Genomic DNA, 19,076 nt, shown 5'->3' with positions numbered 1-19,076 from the left:
ATGGATGGAGCCAACGAGTCTGTGGTATCTGAGTTTGTGTTCCTGGGACTCTCCAATTCATGGGAGGTCCAGCTTCTCCTATTTCTCTTTTCCTCTGTGTTCTATATGGCAAGCCTACTGGGAAATCTCCTCATTGTGTTCTCTGTGAGCACTGACCATACCTTGCACTCTCCTATGTACTTCCTGCTGGCCAACCTCTCCTTTCTTGATGTGGGAGTTTGCTCTATTGCAGCTCCCAAAATGATTTATGACCTTTTCAGAAAACGCAAAGCCATCTCTTTTGGAGGTTGTATATCTCAGATCTTCTTTATTCATGCTATTGGGGGCACAGAAATGGTGCTGCTCATTGCCATGGCCTTTGACAGATATGTTGCCATTTGTAAGCCTCTCCACTACCTGACCATCATGAGCCCAAGAATGTGCATTTTGATTCTGGCTGCAGCCTGGGTCCTTGGCCTTATCCACTCAGTGGCCCAATTGGCGTTTGTTGTAGACTTGCCCTTCTGTGGTCCTAATGTACTGGACAGCTTTTATTGTGACCTTCCTCAACTCATTAAACTTGCTTGCACGGAGACCAATAGACTGGAGTTCATGGTCACAGCCAATAGTGGACTCATCTCTGTGGGTTCCTTCTTTATACTGATTATTTCTTACATCATCATTCTGGCCACAGTTTGGAAACACTCTTCAGGTGGGTTATCCAAGGCCCTCTCTACTTTGTCAGCTCATGTCACTGTGGTGGTTTTATTCTTTGGACCATTAATCTTCTTCTACACCTGGCCCTTCCCCTCATCACACTTGGATAAATTTCTTGCTATCTTTGATGCAGTTCTCACCCCTTTTCTGAATCCGGTCATCTACACATTCAGGAACAAGGAGATGAAGGCAGCAATGAAGAGACTTTGTTACCAGCTTGTAAGTTACAGGAAGATGTAGTAAATACTTAAAAAAATTAGCTCTACACTCAAAAACAAGAGAAAAAATAAAGTGATTGAAGTTTTACGTCTCTATTAATTTCATGTACTAGGTTACATTTAGGCATTTACCATGTTACCCTGTATTTCTAGTACCCTAACAAATGATAAACGGAGCTAATTTTGGGACTTCTGTGTTTCAGACCCTGCGGTGGATGTTTTATGTACATTATTTTATTTAATATTGCAATCAGTGAAATGAAAACTCAGTGTAGTGAGTATTTTTTATCTTGATTTGGGGGGGGTAATTAAGAAATGCTTCCTGTTCATCCCTCTGTAATTACTAAGGAAAATATGTCAAACCAAAGTTATCACCACCTTAATCCACTATTTCCAATTGTCTTTCCCCTCAAAAGGTGCCAAACAGAGGACGTGTTCAATAATTTCGTGCTGGAAATTTAGCACGTTATTCTTTTTCACTGTTATACTTTCCCTGCTTTGAACTGGCTAACATCCTTTACTTAAACTATCAAACTGCCATAATGCCAATTGGTTTTACTTTTCTTTTTCCTCTAAGGTATCAGTTTGTTTCCTACTAACCCATTTCTTTGGTTACCTAGAAAACTGTTCATTACATAGTGGAATTGTGGAATCTTAGAACTGGAATTTGAGATCATTTGTTCCAACTTATTTATTTTATGGATATAATAGACACAGAGATGTTAAATGATAGATTCAAGGTGAAAATCAGATCTCCACACTTTCTCCCCCAAATTTATTGAGGAATAATTGTCAAATATAATTGTATACATTTAAAGTGTACAATGTGGTAATTTGATATATACATACACTGTGAAGTTATTACCAAGATCAAGATAATTAACACATCTAACACCTCACATAGTGAACTCTTTTCTCTTTAATTTAGATTTAAAAAAAAAATCCAGGCTCACTTATTAATTTGGATTCTTGAGCTTTTCATTAATAAACAATTCCTCTGGCCTGATATTTTTGACCTTGATGATAGCAGAAGTAGTACAACTGACATCATGACTCTCTTCATTGGTATCAGTTTTGTATGATTATTTGTTGTTTCCAAGTTCTTTATTTGCAGGCTAACAAGAAGTTTCTCATTATTTTACAACTGTATGATTACCTCATCACTCACCCATGGTCTCACTCATGGCTTTTATTTATATCAATTACTAAAAATTAACAATTAAACAGTATTCCCCCCTCTGTATTGCTTTTTTACTCTAATGAACACTCTAAAGGGTGTTTACCATAACTTTTCTTATTGGTACCAAGGATTGGAAGCAATCTTATGTAAGCTTCAAGAATCTCATGAGTGACTATTACTGCATTCCTTTATCTGTTTCTGTTAGGGGGTCATGGTTTCTAAGACTGAACAGCTCAGGCACTTTAGAACTTTTGGGACCCAAAGATAATATAGGCTAGAGACAAATCTTTCTGATCTTTAAATGAACTAAAGTGTTGATTTAGAAATTAATAACTATGATAAATTATATTAATGCCTACTTATTTTATTTTTATTTATTTATTTATTTTTAAAAATTTTTAAAAGATTGTGTTTATTTATTTGACAGACAGAGATCACAGGTAGGCAGAGAGGCAGGCACAGAGAGAGGAGGAAGCATGCCCCCTGCCGAGCAGAGAGCCGATGCGGGCTCCATCCCAGGACCCTGAGATCATGACCTGAGCTGAAGGCAGAGAGGCTTAACCCACTGAGCCACCCAGGCACCCCTAATGCCTACTTATTTTAAAGACTCTTTTAAAATAGCACATATATACTCATATTCCTGTTAGTTAGCAGTTTTTGGTAGATCTTTGTGATGAATCTATCTTTGTTTTTAAAGACGTTACTTGTTTAACCAAGAAAGAGAAAGAGAGTGAGCATGAGCAGTGGGGAGCGGCAGAGAAGCAGGCTCCCCACTGAGCAGGGAGTCTGCCATGGGGCTAGATTCCAGGACCCTGGGATCATGTCCTGAGCCAATGGCAGATGCTTAATCACTGAGCCACCCAGGTGCCCCTGAATCTATCTTCTTAAACCACCGACAGGTTTCAGACTTCTTTTATTTTCAGTTTACCAATTCTTTTAAAAATAGTTTTTATTTTAATTCCAGTTAGTTAACATACAGTGTTACATTAGTTTCAGACTTTATTCAGGAAGTTATTTCATTCTTCTATCTTCATTTTTTTTTTCTGACGTTATTTTGGACTTATTTGTAAAAAATATATTTATTAGGATAATTACATGTTAAGACCTTAGCTTAACCAAGTAAGAGATATTTCTTTTTGGCACAATTAGCCTTTGGTTGATAATTGTTATATGTATGAAATTGTTCCTTTTCCCCTCTTGATAAGTTTTGTTTATACTTCTTTTTCTCCTCATGACCTCAAAGAGTACTTAAAAATATTATGTGTTTCTTTGACTTTCTGTTTGATAAATGGAAACTTAGATGTGCAATCACTCCAAATAAAATTCAGTACAGATTTATCATCATTTTGGTTGCTCTTAACTGTGTCATTTATAAACTTAGTTGAAATTGTCATAGCTCCTCTGTCCTCCAAAAGGATTCTTACCGGCTTTTTAAAGCCCATTCATCATTTTGTCCAACTATCACCACCTCCACTGTCACCAACATTTATTGAGCATTTATGTGGCAGGTACTCCTTTAAAGTTGTTAACATACATTAATTCATTTAATGCTCACAGCAACGAGGTAGGTAATATTATCATTCTTATTTTATAGATGATTTAACTGAGGCACAGAAAGATACACTAACTTGCCCAGGGACAAAGGGGTGGTAAGTGGTAGAGTTTGGTTGCAAAACCATACAACTTCTACTCCAGGATCCCTGCTCTTAATCACCACCCAACCAAGTTGGTGGGTGTCTCTTACCTGTCCTTCTAAAATCTGAACATATTTTTCTCTCTCTACTTAATAACACAAAATAAATATAAAACATGCATTGATTCAATAAAATATGTTATTGTTTCCTGTCTTTTAAATCTATCATTCAAAAATATCGATCTATTTACTATTCAAAGGGACTGAGATTCAGAGGTAATTTATATAAAAAATAACTTTATAAGTCCCTTTTACTCATACAAAATTATGCATGAGGGGAGGGCACTGCATCCTCTACTCCTTGGAGATAGTCCACAACAGAGTCATATTATCTGAGGAAAAAACTGAAGCCTGAGTACACACCTCCTGGGGTTACTTCATTCTTCTAGAACCAGGCATTTTGCAGTAGTCCAGGCAGAGGATGAGGCAATTTTAATAAAACTGTTCTATTAAAGGCTGGAAATGACTTAACAAATGATAAACTGCTTACTAATTCAATACCATTAGGCTCCTCCAAAGTACTTGAACAAGAACATAAAGAAAAAAAAAATGAACACTAAACTTCAAGCACAGCTTTTTCTGGTATACACAAAGCTTCTTTTCTTAGTTAACTAGTATGAGGTTATTTTGAGGTGGTTTCTGCATCACATTAGTAAGTATCAAATAAAACGTGTCTGTATTTTAACAGTTAGTGGACAGGGATTTATTTTTATTTATTTTTTCCCATCTTTATTAAGCTATGATGACAAATAAAAATCGTACACATTAAGTTGTACAATGTGATGGTTTGATCTATGTATACATTGTGAAATGATTACCTCCCAATCAGTAATTAACATATCCATCACCTCACATAGTTAATGCCTCCTCCACTCCTTTTTATGTGAGAACATCTGAAATCTACTCTTAGGAAATTTCAAATATACATTATTATTAATAATAGTTACCATGGTGTACATTATGTCTAAGGAACTTATTCATTTAACAACTGAAAGCTTATACTCTAACAAATATCTCCCTTTCACCACACCTCCCAGCCCCTAGTAACAACCATTCTATTCTCTGGTACTCTTACTTATTTTTTTAGATTCTGTATATAAGGGAGATCATGGAACACTTGTCTTTCTGTGTTATAGTGGACATGGGATTGTGGATATCTTTTTGAGATAGTGATTTTTATTTCATTTGGATATATATCCAGGAGTGGGATTTGCTAGATCATATGGTAGTTCTATTTTTAATTTTTTGAGGGATCTCCATACTATTTTCCTGGGGATTATACTGTATATCTTCCTACCAACAGTGTCCAAGGGCTCCTTCTCTTTCCACATTCTTGCCAACACTAGTTATCTTTTGACTTTTTGGTGATAGTTGTCCTAGTAGGTGTGCGATAATATCTTGTTGTGGTTTTAATTTGCATTTCCTGGATGGTTAGTGATTTTGAGCATCTTTTCATATACCTGTTGGCCATTTTAATGTTTTTGGAGAAATATCTGCTAAGGCCCTTTGCTCATTTTAATCAGATTATTATTATTTTGCCATGCAGTTGTATGAGTTATTTGCATATTCTGGATATTAACCCTTTATCAGATATATCATTTGTAAATATTTCTGTCATTCTGTAGGGTACCTTTTTACTGTATTGATTGTTTCCCTTGCTGTGGAGAGTTTCTGAGTTTGATTCAGTCCTACTTTTTTACTTTTGATTTTGTGGCTGTGCGTTTGGTGTCAAATAAAAAAAATCATCTCTCAGAACAATGTCAAGGAGATTTTCCCTATGTTTTTTCCAGGAGTTTAACAATTTCAGGTCTCATGTTTAAATGTTTAAAGTCCTTAATTCACTTTGAGTTGGTTTTGTAAATGGTGTAAGCTAAGGGTCCAATTTCATTCTCTTGCGCATGGGTATCCACTTTTCCCAACACCATTTATTGTAGAGACTATCTCTAGGTGAAGGGAAAGAGGTTCATTAATTTCATAAACCTACGCTTGAATATCTTTTGCTTGGTAAAAAGACGATGTTTGGTTTAAGTAAAATATTTATCTAGGCATCCAACATTTTATGTCTACACATGCTCTTCAATAAGCAGGCACACAATCAAGTTAAAAAAGTGAAAATGAGATAGTTGAAACACCAGGTGCAGGCCCTGCTGAGTATGAATGTGTCATATTTACCACAACATTCCAAGTCTCATTTCTTTGACCTGCTTCTGAAGCAGAAATTAAATCTCTTCCTGGGTTCTCCCCGCTAACTGTTCTCTCAAGAGTACTTGGTGGGAAGATTCTCCTACAAGCACAGACTGCATTCTGTTGGACAGGCCGTAACCATTCTCTGCTTCAGGGACAGAGGCCAATGTGGCATACAGTTCTTTGCTTAGGTCATTGCCCACCCCTCCCAAAAGGCTGATGGCCAGTTGCCCACAAGCTGTTGTCTGAACCTCTGGAGGACTGCCCTGGACTGTTGGTCTTGCCTTACTTTATGCTGTTCCTCAGAGCCTCTTCTGTGAAGGAATTCCCACAGAAGAGATCTGGGCTCTAGTATCACAGGTCTTTTCTTTGTTTCACAGCCCTATCATACCCAGAGAGCACAGGGACATGGTGGAGAGGCTGTGTTGGAAGGCTGGTCATGTATACGCTAGCTCTGTGCCTGGGATTACTGCCTGCTCTAACAACAGGACTTGCTTGCTTAGTCTTGCCTACTTTACCAGATATTTTTTGCTTTCATAATGACTTTCTCTCAGATGCATTCAATTGCCCTCTTTAGGACAACTCAAACTCATCATCCAGTTCTTACATGTTGATGGCGAGAAATTTCTATCCCACAGACACTCTAGGCTCCTTTCCAATCAAGTAAAATGGCTGTGTCTCTGCCTCAGTGTTCTTGAATATTCTTCGACCATTAGGAGGCTGGTCTGTCCTGTACACAGGAAACTCTAGAAAGCCATGTGGCTTAACCTAGTCTCATATATAGTATCAGGATATAAACTCATTAAGACATTGTAATTAATGATTCTAAACCAGTTAAATTGAAAACAAATACAGGAATGGGAGAAAGCTGCTGAGTTAATTACTTTGAGTTAGTATTATTTGAAGCAAAAGCACCATGAAACTCTATAGGACACATACCAGTTCCTTATATTAAGATTAACTGAGACTTAGCCAATCAACACAACTCACAATGAGTAGATAGGGAGCCTCTAGTTAATTGAAGAACATGGTTACAATATTTTACACCTTCTCTTGTCAAGCGGTAGAGTCTATTTCCCAAACTGAAATCTGGCCTGGTCTCCTGCCTTGCTTTGACCAATGGGATGTGGCAAAGACGATATTGCATGAATTCCGGAACTGAGGCATAGTTTGCTTTGCACCTTTTGCCTTTGTTGTCTTGCAATGTTCCTACTACCCTGGAAGGAAATTGTGCAAGACTACTGAATAATAAAAGACCCGTTGGAGAGAGAGGCCCAGCGCACAGGTACCATGGCCCTTGACATGTGAATGAGGGCACCTTAAACCCCCAGTCCCAAGCCGCCAGATAACTGATACCTCATGAGAAAAGCCAGGTGAGATCAGCGTGAGACCTGACCAGCTGAGCTCAGCGGTAACTGCAGAGTCAGGAGCAGGTGAATGTCCTTGCCTTAAGCTACTTTGTCGTACAGAAATAGGTAAGTGACAGAGTGCTCTATGTAATTATAGTTTATCAGTGGCCACATCACTGACCCTCTGCATACTTTTGATGTAAAGACAGACAATATAACTGGAGGAGATTTTCTGTTTTTGTTGATGTTTCTTTTTAAGAAGCTGACCTATGAGAGATTAAACCGCTAGTGATTTGCCTCACCCCAACTCCATTATCATTTGGTTCATCCCCTTGTGTTGCTGTGAGAGCACCCTCTTCATCTCTCCACATCACACACATAATAAAGGACTAGCTAACTTTTTAGCGAACATCTGCATATCTTATTACCTCTATGTTAGTTATTTTTTCTAATGGGACATAGGTGATGGTCAGTGCCACATTGGAGCCCTGCATTACCTCCTCTTTCTCTCTCTCTTCCTGCCTATGGAGATGATTAAGATTATTTTCACTTGTTTGAAGGTGTATATTTTTCATTTAGGCTCCTTTCCTTCTCCTCTCAAGTGACCTATTACAAACTTTTCCCTTTGGTTGCTGTGGCCAAATTTCTGTGGTTCTAGGACAAAACTCCCTTGGCTAAATGTACTACAGTGGCAATCCCAGGTCTCTATAGTAATGCTCAAGTAACGTTCCAGTGTTGCTAATTAGCTGTGTTTTCTGCTTGGAGGCATTACACAGGGCTTTTTATGCCAGCTGATAATAACGTTCCAAAGGCAAGAGCTCTGCATTCTGGGCTCATCTGAGTCCATGGTCATTTTGACATGGGTCCAGGTGAGTTAGAGAGGTGGATGCAGTCTTTGATGCAAATGAGAACTTCAAGTGGAAATACACAGAACAGTGAGAAGGGAGATCTAAACAACTAGAAGAAACGAATCAATTCTGTTACTCAACAGGGAGATTATAGCAGATAAACTCACAACCAAAATAGAGAAGACAGCAAGATGAGTGGAGTCAAACCGCCACTTCATGATCTGTATTGGAGGAGTTATTCTAGTGACATTTACAGAAGTGTCTTGAGTGTTGGACTCCAGAATATAGTAGGAGCAGAATATTTGAGTCCAATGGGAATAAAGCCAGAAGAATGTTGGACAATGCTGAAGAAAGTAGCTTTGCTCTATTATGATTTCCTGGGCCACACACTGGAGGTCCAGGTTGGACCATTCCAGAAAAAGAGGTGTGGTGTAGTGGAGATCCCCTGGATTGTCTAGAAACCAAGAGTCAACCATATTGATTCTGGGTTGACTACCGGCTTGTTCCTTCGCTTGAGTAATGCTGTTTATCCTCCCTACACCTGGGTTTTCCTACTCTAAAATAAACAGATTTTACAATCACTAGCAGTTTCATTCTGGTCCCTGCAAGGACAGTCTTCTGCAGGGCTTGCTGCATTGATAGCAGTAGAAACAATCACTCTGACAGCTTGCAGCCCAGTGCGTATTTCTGTACATTTTGTGCTATCCTGTCCTGAGCACTCTTTTATTTATTTATTTATTTGACCGACAGAGATCACAAGTAGGCAGAGAGGCAGGCAGAGAGAGAGAGAGGGAAGCAGGCTCCCCACTGAGCAGAGAGCCCGATGTGGGGCTCGATCCCAGGACCCCAAGATCATGACCTGAGCCGAAGGCAGCGGCCCAACCCACTGAGCCACCCGGGCGCCCCTGTCCTGAGCACTCTTTACACATCTCCGGAGGAGCAAACTAGTGGAGAAACCCATAGGATGATGAGATTGAGAGGTTTCTCTGTGAATTTTATTCTTTTCCAGTAACTCTGATTTAAACTTAACCTGGTGATTAATTTGAGACTCAGGTTCAGATGGAGAGGACTACCAGTCTTTGAGTGATCTCAACATTGATCTACTTTCAAAATACTCCAGAATCATCATCCTTGCTTGAGTTGGAGGTGAGCTGACATCACTTCTAATTTTTTTGCTGTCTGTGCCTGGCCAGCACAAGAATGAGTAGACCTGAGGAGAGAAGAGAGTCAACTGGTCCCTAGATGATCTCTGAGGAATCTCTAATTTCTTACGTTGTAGGCTTGTGGTGGGGGTGTGGGCAGTGGTCAATGCTGTGTGTTGAACAGTTGTAACACTTGGGATACTACAAAGGTGCCCTGGAATTTAGTTGCTGATCACCACTGATACTGTGTTTTCCTTTTGCAGAAGGAGTTAAGGGGCCAGTTTCACTTGCTCGCATGGAAAAATCAGATTTAAACTACTATTCTGCCTTTGTTTAAAAGTAGAGATTGATAGGAGGTATGGCCCCTAGAGACCTCAAGTTTTCAGTTAGGCAGAAAGTGAAAGACTGGCTAGGAAGCTGGGCCACCAATTAGTGTACCATCCTGTTTTCCAGCTTTTTGCCTATATTAGGAATTATCTAGTGTGTGTGTGTGTGTGTGTGTGTGTGTGTGTGTATACATTTCATATATAACATATATAATATATATCATATGTAATATGATATTATATTTTATCTTCCCAAAATGGGGAAGATAAAATAAGGTCTTGTGTAAAACTAACAAGGGTTTGGGATGCAGTGAAATTTGGAAGCGTTGATGGAATAACTGTCAGCTTCCGGGAGGGTAATTTAGGATCAATCATTTTCTTGGATGAATTGCATCAGGGAGGAGATACCTGGTGCTGATCCCTGTAAAAGGAATCTTTTTCTGAGCTGAACTGCTTTTTATCAATGTGAATATCATTAACACCAGCATCAAGAAAAAGTTAAAAAGGGTATTTTTTAAACATAGATTTAGAAACCTTTATGTAGAGCATTGGAGAATTAGATAGTGGTCTTTGTTAGAGCAGTAACAGAATGCTATAATTGTTAATGTGTCTGGTTCTGTCACGAGACTGTAAGAAAAATTTGTCTTTTCCCCATGTATGTAAAGTAAGAGGATCAAAGAGGACTTCATAGAGGAAGGGTTTTTGCAGAGTGGGCAGTTGAAGAACGGGGTGAACTGGAGAGATGTAATGAAGACCTGGGCACTGCAGACTGAGGGAAAAACGCCGGGAAAAGCCATGGGATGGAATATTTGAGTGTCTGTGAGGGAGGGGTAAATACCATTTGAGTGTCTGCCCAGGGAAGAGGAGGCTGTTCAGCTAAGAGTGGGAGGGCTAGGAAGGAGTATAGTAACAAAGTTAACAAATATCTTAGGTGTAGCTTTGATCTTTGCTGGAAGATACATCATGAAGTAATCTTTGGAAGATTCAAATCCAGAAGATACAAATTGTATAATTTTCCAGATCCACACACTGACTTTTTGTAAAGGTGAAATTGACATGTTTACTGCAAGAATGTAAGAAGGTAAGAGCTTATAAGTGAAAAGCAAAAGATCCCTTTTTCTGGATAATTTTGTACTTCTTAGAGGTAATTATTATTACCTTTTCTTTTTGCATATAAACTGAGGCATTGTTAATCTGTTTTGTAATTTATGTAATTTTATGTATATAATTTTTTTTTTGGTATAAATATTAGAAAACCAGATAACATGAATGTAAGAAACTGCCCACTTTCCTCCTGCCTATCCTGTTTATGTACATTTAGGTCAACTTTAGCAAAATAAATGGCTACACAGTATTCCATAGATGGGATCTAATAGAAATTATTTAATTAGTTCCTTATTTCTACACATTGAAGTTATTATCAGGCTTTTGCTTTTATAAGCAGCAATGCTTCGGTAAACATCTTTGTATCTTTTGAAAAAGGATTTTTTTCTTTTATTTTAGAGAGAGTGATGGTGCACATGGCAGGGTGGGGGGCAGAGGGAGAGTGAGAGAGTGTCTTAAGCTGACTCTGTGCTGAGCCTGTGGCCCACCTGGAGCTTAATCTCAAGACCCTGTGGTCAGGACCTGAGCCAAAACCAAGAGTGGGCCCCTTAACTCTTTGTATCTTTTTAAAATTGAGGTGTAATTGATGTATTATATCAATTCCAGGTGTAGAAGATAATGACTCAATATTTGTATACAGAGCAAAATGATTGCCACAATAAGAACTTTCAAGATTTACTCTCTTAACAATTTACAAATAGCCAATACATTCCTACGGACTTTTAGCCACCATGCTGTGCATTACATCCTCACGACTTACTGATTTTATAATTTTATTTCTTAACTGCCACCACCTATTTCATCCATCCTTTCAACCCCCCTACCCTCTGGCAACCACCAGTCTGTATCTCTTCTTTGTTCACTTCGTTACTGTGCAACACACATATATCCAAATATCTTTTCTGAGAAGTAGAATCACTGAGTCAAAGTATTTGAGCATTGATAATTTTGGAAGGTATTGCCATTTGGTAAAGGTTTTATCAGTTTATTCTACCACCACCAGTTATGAGACTATCTGTTTCCTCATTTCCTCTCAAACTCTGAATATTGTCAAGTGTTCAAATCCCTGCCAATGTTATAAGAAAAACTAGTGTCTTGCTGTTTTAGCAAACATTTATTTAATTCAGAATGAGGTTAAGTTTTTTTTTTATATATGTCAAGGGAGCCATGTGCAAAGACTGATATTTTCACTTTTAGTTTTTGACTTCCACTGGCATTTATGACTTATCCTTGTCATTCTGGTCTCACATTCCTTCTTCTCTTGGCCCCTATGCAGAATCCCCTCCACAGAACCCATAACAGTGTCCCTCTCACTAGAACTTATTCTCCTATGGGATGGTGAGTGCCATGCTCTGGCATTCTCTACTCTTTCCTTCTTTTCCCTAAATAACTCATCTTGTCTTGCTAATTTACAGATATGAGAAATTTACAGATCATGTCTTCAAAGAAAACTTATAAAGATTTTCATAGACTTGCCAATGTGGTCATGGATGTGGTAACATTACAGTGCGATATGTCCAAATTATGAAATGTACCATCACTGCATTGTTTCATGTAGTTAGGTAATTTCTGAAAGCCTGTTAATTCAGTCATCTATGAGATATGATTATTAAACAATGCCAGAAAAAATACAACAGAACTACCAATCTAAGTAAGCAAAGGATCCTTATTCTTTGCTTTGCATTGTGGTTATGAAACACATGAAAAAGATATCTGAATTGCTTTGTGACAATGGTCTCCAAGAGCACACATGAGCCTTGGTCTACTTTTCTGACAATGACTGAATCGCCCAAGATTAAGTTCCGTGCCTTTTTCCTACAACAGTTTCTCTTTACTCTCCTCTTTCAGGTGGCATGAGAGGTGTCACTGCTGACAGAGACCATGGATGAAGGCAACCACTCAGTAGTGTTGGAGTTTGTGTTCCTGGGACTCTCCACCTCACCGGAGATCCAGCTCCTTCTCTTCTTCTTTTCCTGTGTGTTCTATGTGGCCAGCCTGATGGGAAACCTCCTCATTGTGCTAACTGTGACCTCTGACCCTCGTTTACAGTCCCCCATGTATTTCCTGCTGGCCAACCTTTCCATCATCGACTTGATATTTTGCTCTTCCACAGCTCCCAAGATGATTTATGATCTTTTAAGAGAGTGCAAAACCATCTCTTTTAGGGGCTGTGTAGTTCAGATCTTCTTTATCCATGCAGTTGGGGGCAGTGAGATGGTGCTGCTCATCGCCATGGCCTTTGACAGATATGTTGCCATATGTAAGCCTCTCCACTACCTGACCATCATGACCCCACGGAGGTGCATTTTATTTCTGGTGGCATCCTGGATCATTGGCCTTATTCATTCAGTGACTCAACTGGCTTTTGTTGTGGACTTGCCTTTCTGTGGGCCTAATGAATTAGACAGCTTTTTTTGTGACCTTCCTCGGTTTATCAAACTTGCTTGCACAGAGACAAACACATTGGGATTCATGGTTACTGCCAATAGTGGCTTTATTTCTGTGGCCTCCTTTTTAATTCTAATCATCTCTTACACCTTTATTTTGGTGACTGTTCAGAAAAAATCTTTGGGGAGTATGTCCAAGGCCCTCTCCACTCTGGCAGCTCATGTCACTGTTGTTGTTTTGTTCTTTGGGCCATTAATTTTCTTCTATGTGTGGCCATTTCCCACATCACATCTGGATAAGTTCCTTGCCATCTTTGATGCAGTTCTTACTCCCTTCCTGAATCCGGTCATCTACACTTTTAGGAATAAGGAGATGAAGGTGGCAATGAGGAGACTATGTTCTCAGTTTGTGAATTAGAGTAAAGTCTCTTAAACATGTGGAGGATTGCGTGGTGATGTCGTTCTCTGAACTCTGCTTTTGTAAGAGATTTACAGGTCATGGTTTTCTTGCATTTGTTTATGAGAGCGAACGAGTGAGCGAGAGAGAGAGAACACAAGCAGGGGGAGGGACAGAGGGAGAGGCAGAAGCAGACTCCGTACTGAACCCCAAGATCATGACCTGAGCTGAAGTCACACACTTACCTGACTGAGCCACACAGGCACCATGGTCATAGTTTTCTTATCTCACCAGTGGTCTTATTATGATATGATGCCAAACAGAATTAGTATAAACATGAAACAATACTTTTTGAAAGGCAATATGTGGCTCACTGTTCATTTTCTATTTTCCTCATGTCAACAGACTCTCTTACTTTAAAGATAAATATTAATTTTTCCTTCATCTGATTTGTCTTACTATACAGATGATTTGTTTTCTATATTTGCAGCTCATTATCTATTAGCTTCCCTCATTGTTCCATTGCTAATTTGGCTTTTCCAGGGTCCAGTAAGGAGACAAATTAACCATACCAGTAATTTGAAAGGAAAAGTTTGGTGTAATGAATGGTTAGCTAAGTAAAAGATTTTAACTAGTTTTTGAAAGTGGATGAATGGTGAGGTATCACGGACATAGCATTTGTAGGAAGCAGCTCTCACTCCTTGGGATGGAAAATGAAGGGAAGAAGTTAGAATTACTAAAACTTAAAAATAAAAAGCTATTAAAATCTTGGAAGAAGGACCTGTGGAGTTGAAACTCACATATCCGAGGAAGGGCTGCTGCTTGGTTGGTGCTAGGGTCTCTGAGTTTAGAGAAGGGCAGGGACACCACCCCTGAGGCAAGGATACTGCTATACTGCTGGTAACACAGGTGTTTCTGAGAAGATGAGCTCTTCTAAGGTTGGGACACAGCTGTTGCCTGGGAAAGAAACCAAGGTTGTTGAGGTGAACAGTGTGGTTGGGTGATGCTCACAGGCATGGTGAGCAGAAAGGAAGCCCACAGGCAGCAAACAGGAAGGAGCAAGGAAGTCCCTCCTTCCTCTTCCACCTTGTAGTCTCCCTTTAGTGACCCTAAATGACAGAGTTGGCCAAAAGAAATGGGTTTGTAGAGCCTTAGCTCCTGCATCCTGGCAGAGTATGAAGGATAGCTTAGATCTGAGAGATAATAGTTCATAGAGCACACACAGTTACTTAGAAAATTATTAAAATTCAATTAGGGAGGTTCTCATGGGTTTTTAAATTTAAGGTAAATCATCTCATAGAGTTTCCCTATTTTAAAAAGTTTCAGGTACTGGAAAATTAGTTAATTAGCTCAACTTCCTAATGAGACTATATGGAAGATTTAAAGCTAGAGTCCAGGTTGCCAGGCTCCTGGTCCTTTGCTGCCCTCTGTCACTTTAGATCTTGTTTCCTCGGTGGCTAAGTATCATGTCTCCATTGGGCTGTTAAGCTGTCACTGATGGGTACCACTGTATTATTCACCTTGTCTTTTGGATATATGTCAAATAGCAGAGCTTCAACACATGTTCGTGAATGATTTTCACTTAATAAATCTATTTGTCCCTATTTTTACATTTCTTTTCTGATTTCTTGTTTTGTTTAAATAGAGCTTTCATTTTGGACAGTTTCAGGGCTACCAAGAAGTTGCAAAGGTGTTCCATGGAGTCCCTATATAGCACTTGCCAGCTTCAGTTTCAACTGTTTCTTCTAATGTTATCATCTTACATCTTACATTTCAGTGGTCCATATACTGAGAGATCAACACTGGTACATTCCTGTTAACTCAGTTCTAGACTGTATTCAGATTTCACCAGTGTTTCCTTTAATGTCCTTTTCTTTTCCAGAGTTCAATGTAGGAAAGCACACAGCATTTTGTTATGATTCCTTAACATAGTCTGGTTTGAGGGTGTTTCAGTCTGACCTTATTTACAATGGCTATGACAGCTTTTGGGGGTATTGGTCAGGCATTTTATAAATGTCCCTTAATTTGGGTTTGTCTGAAAATGTCCCTCAGAATTAGATTGGGATTTTTGTTTTTTTTGTAAAGAATACTATAAAGATGAAGTGGCTTTTTAATTTAATCGTACCAGGGGTATATAATACATACATGCCACCCCTATGATGTTAAACGTGCTCAATTCATTTATTAGGTGACCTTAATGAAAGAGAAGTGACTCACAACATGAGGTTGCTTTTATTATTCATCATAGGATTTAAAGTGGCAGAGATAATAATCAAGAGATTATTTGAAAAAATCAAAAGAGAAATAATCGACACTTTCTTTTTTTTTTTTTAAAGATTTTATTTATTTCACAGAGAGAGATCACAAGTAGGCAGAGAGGCAGGCAGAGAGAAAGAGGGGGAAGCAGGCTCCCCGCTGAGCAGAGAGCCCGATGTGGGGCTGGATCCCAGAACCATGGGATCATGACCTGAGCTGAAGGCAGAGGCTTTAACCCACTGAGCCCCCCAGGTTCCCCATAATCGACACTTCTTATTTATTTATTTGTCAGAGAGAGAGAGAGAGAGAGGGAGAGAGAGCGAGAGCACAGGCAGACAGAGTGGCAGGCAGAGGCAGAGGGAGAAGAAGTCTCTCTGCTGAGAAAGGAGCCTGATGTGGGACTCAATCCCAGGATGCTGGGATCATGACCTGGGCCAAAGGCAGCTGCTTAACCACCCAGGCGTCCCATAATTAACACTTCTTAAAGAAAAGTGTCATTCCTCCCTGCTATGACTCATTTAGAACACTTTCCTTTGTTGCTGTGATCACAATGAATATATTTTTAGGAGACATTTGTCTTGATTAGTTGGTCACTATCCCTTGGTTCAAGTAATTAGCTATATTATCCATTTTTAGAAATATTTTATATACCTCTGTGCATTTGTGATAATAGTCTGGGAATAGCTCCAAGGGAAGGATGGAATGACGTTGACAAGAGGATGAAGGTATTGAACTAGATAAACTTCAGTGATAAAAAAAACCCTGGTAATGGTTTGTTGTTTGTCTATTTCAATTATATTTTGGCTTAGAGTCAAAAAGAAACAGGTGGTGCTGGGGAGATGACAACAAGTAGAGTAGGAGAATAAATAAAAATGGTTGTCAACATAAAGAACTGAATTAACCTTAAGTAGGTATAAGTGGTAAATGAAATAAAAAAAATAAAACCCCAATTTCATAGAATCATGATGGAGAAAGAATAATTAAAAACCTGCTTAGAAGAAAAATATCTAGGGAACCAAATCACTCTAAACTAAACTAATGTAGTGTAGGTTAAAATTAAGTGTTGGAAGGGTGGAGAAAAAGTAGGGAACTAAATATGTAAGGTTTTACAACCTGTAATCAAGCCTCCTGCTTTTGTTTGCATTCTTTAAACATTTGTTAGAATTTTTCTAGGTCACTGCAGTAAGATGTTTGGTGGTGAAATGGGGGTGGTTAGGCAGAGTGCCAAGGATGAAGGGATAGAAGATGATCCTATGAAGGAAGACTAAAGGAATTGAGGTGGCTAAAACTAGAGGGCACAGAAGAGTGATCTTTATTTGCTTTTACCAGGTTCAAACATATAAAATATTTTTCTGAAGGAATTGCTGACAATGTCTTTATGTTCACAGAGAAAGAATCAAGTGGCCATCAACTTACTTGAAAGGATGAGAGATTTTCTTTTTGTAAGGATGAAACTTTGGTCTATTACATTAATAAATAGTGGGATGCTAAGGAAGAAAATGAATTTTCAAACCATGTAAACTGTAGAGAAACTGACATATCCAGGGTGGAGAAACTAAAGAAAGGAACTGTGTCAGAACAACTGAATGATATTATTAATAATATTAATTATTAATATTATTAATTGGGGATAATGAGCCGTTTTCACTCTTTTTCCCCCCAGAATATTTTAAAATGTAAAATTCCCATGAATCTATTCTTAGGGGTTCCCAAATTCTGATTCCATATAAATCAAGATATTTATTTATTTGTTTAAGATTTTAATTTACTTATTTGAGAGAGGGACAGAAATGGAGAATATGAGGGAGGGGGAAGGGCAGAAGGAGAAGAAAGAAAACAGGCTCTCTGCTGAGCAGGTATCCTGATGGATATGGGGCTCCATCCCAGGACTCTAGGATCATGACCTGAGCCAAAGCTTAACCAATTGAGCCACCCAGGTGCCCTAAATCAAGACATTTAAATGAGGATTTTATAAGGCGGGCACTTGATGGAATGAGTACTGGGTGTTAAATGCAACTGATGAATCACTAAATTCTACCCCTGAAACCAATAATACACTATATGTTAACTAACTTGAATTTAGATTTTAAGAAGTTTAAAAATAAACGATGATTCCATTAAATGCTGCAGAATCTGGATTTTCTGCATGCCATGATCACTTATATCGTCTAAATAAAGAATGGCTGTAATTGTGTCATAATTCTTGAGTGTAATAGCTAGACCAGAATTAGAGAACTCAAGAGTGGAATATCTTCTAATGCCAATGGCCTTAAAGGAGCAGCGCTGTTTTCCATGGAAGTCTGCAAGGTCTCAAGTTGATTGGGCACCCAGAACCTACTGTCTCCTTCTAGAAGCTGTTGAGACGGTATCTCAGAGGCACTGGAGAGGCACTCGAGAAATTTGAATAGTTGAAGATAGGAGCTGGGTAAGTTTCCCTTGTTGTAGTATTTTGTGTGGTTTTTTTGTTGTTGGGTTTTTTTTTTTTTTTTGTTTGTTTGTTTTTTTTGTTTTTTGTTTTTGTTCTTTTCGGGATGTAAAGTAGGTACCTTTTGTCTTTGGCCCATTTATCCTTCTGTTCTCAGATTTTGCTCTCATTCCTGGAGTCTGGCTCTCTCCTCCTCAGCTCATCTCTTCTTGCCCTGTCTTCTGCAGCAACCAACTCAAGCTCATCCTTCTTGGGTAATGAGTCAGGTTTAAAATGAATCAGTTATTTCTTCATTGTATAAATAATCATTTCTTCCACACATAAGATCTCAGTGAAGGAGAGCCATCTGGTAACTTACTTGTTTGTCTATAATAGCTTAATGTGGCACCTTTCCCTTAAGCAATGTAAGTAAAACTAGGGGATGCAGTATGTTAGTTAACAAGAAAGCAACTCTAATGCTATTAGGAACAATTCTGAGATGACTTTTGAGATTGCATTATCTGAATAAGCTTCCAGTCTTCCATTTCTACTGTTCATCACAATTTTTCCCCTAACTGATCATCTTGGACTCCTGTTGCCTTCAAAAACCCAATGTCCTGCTGTCTTCCTTCTTGTCACCTTTTTATCAATTTCCCTTCTGATTTTAAAAATGTATTTTTCTTTTATTCCTAAATTGTCCTTTTTGCCTTCTGGCTAGACTGTTTGTATGGAAGCTTTACACAGAAATAAAAAAATAAAAAAATAAATACATGGCTCAATAAATCATTTTCTGATTTTGTTAACCTTATTTCTTACAAACTTATTAACAGTTTTGTCAGTATTTCCTTTATCATCTTACTTCTTCTTTTATTTTTTTAGAGAGAAAGAGAGA

At 38.6% G+C, this 19,076-nt stretch overlaps 2 protein-coding genes across 2 annotated transcripts; both read left to right on the top strand.

The window, feature by feature from the left end:
- LOC116589975 (olfactory receptor 4F3/4F16/4F29-like) lies at nucleotides 1–936 on the top strand. The gene has a single exon (XM_032341703.1). The coding sequence runs from the start codon at nucleotides 1–3 to the stop codon at nucleotides 934–936; it is 936 nt and encodes a 311-aa protein (XP_032197594.1).
- An 11,504-nt stretch (nucleotides 937–12,440) lies between these two features.
- On the top strand, nucleotides 12,441–13,545 carry LOC116589974 (olfactory receptor 4F6-like). Its single transcript, XM_032341702.1, has 2 exons — nucleotides 12,441–12,474; nucleotides 12,617–13,545. Exons 1-2 carry the CDS (start codon nucleotides 12,441–12,443, stop codon nucleotides 13,543–13,545), a joined length of 963 nt encoding a protein of 320 aa, XP_032197593.1.
- Nucleotides 13,546–19,076: the final 5,531 nt, after the last annotated feature.

This window comes from Mustela erminea, chromosome 5 (genome assembly GCF_009829155.1).
Source record: "Mustela erminea isolate mMusErm1 chromosome 5, mMusErm1.Pri, whole genome shotgun sequence".
Classification (NCBI taxonomy): Eukaryota; Metazoa; Chordata; class Mammalia; order Carnivora; family Mustelidae; genus Mustela; species Mustela erminea.
The sequence above is the reverse complement of the archived record's forward strand: the minus strand, read 5'-3'. Positions and strand labels throughout refer to the sequence as shown.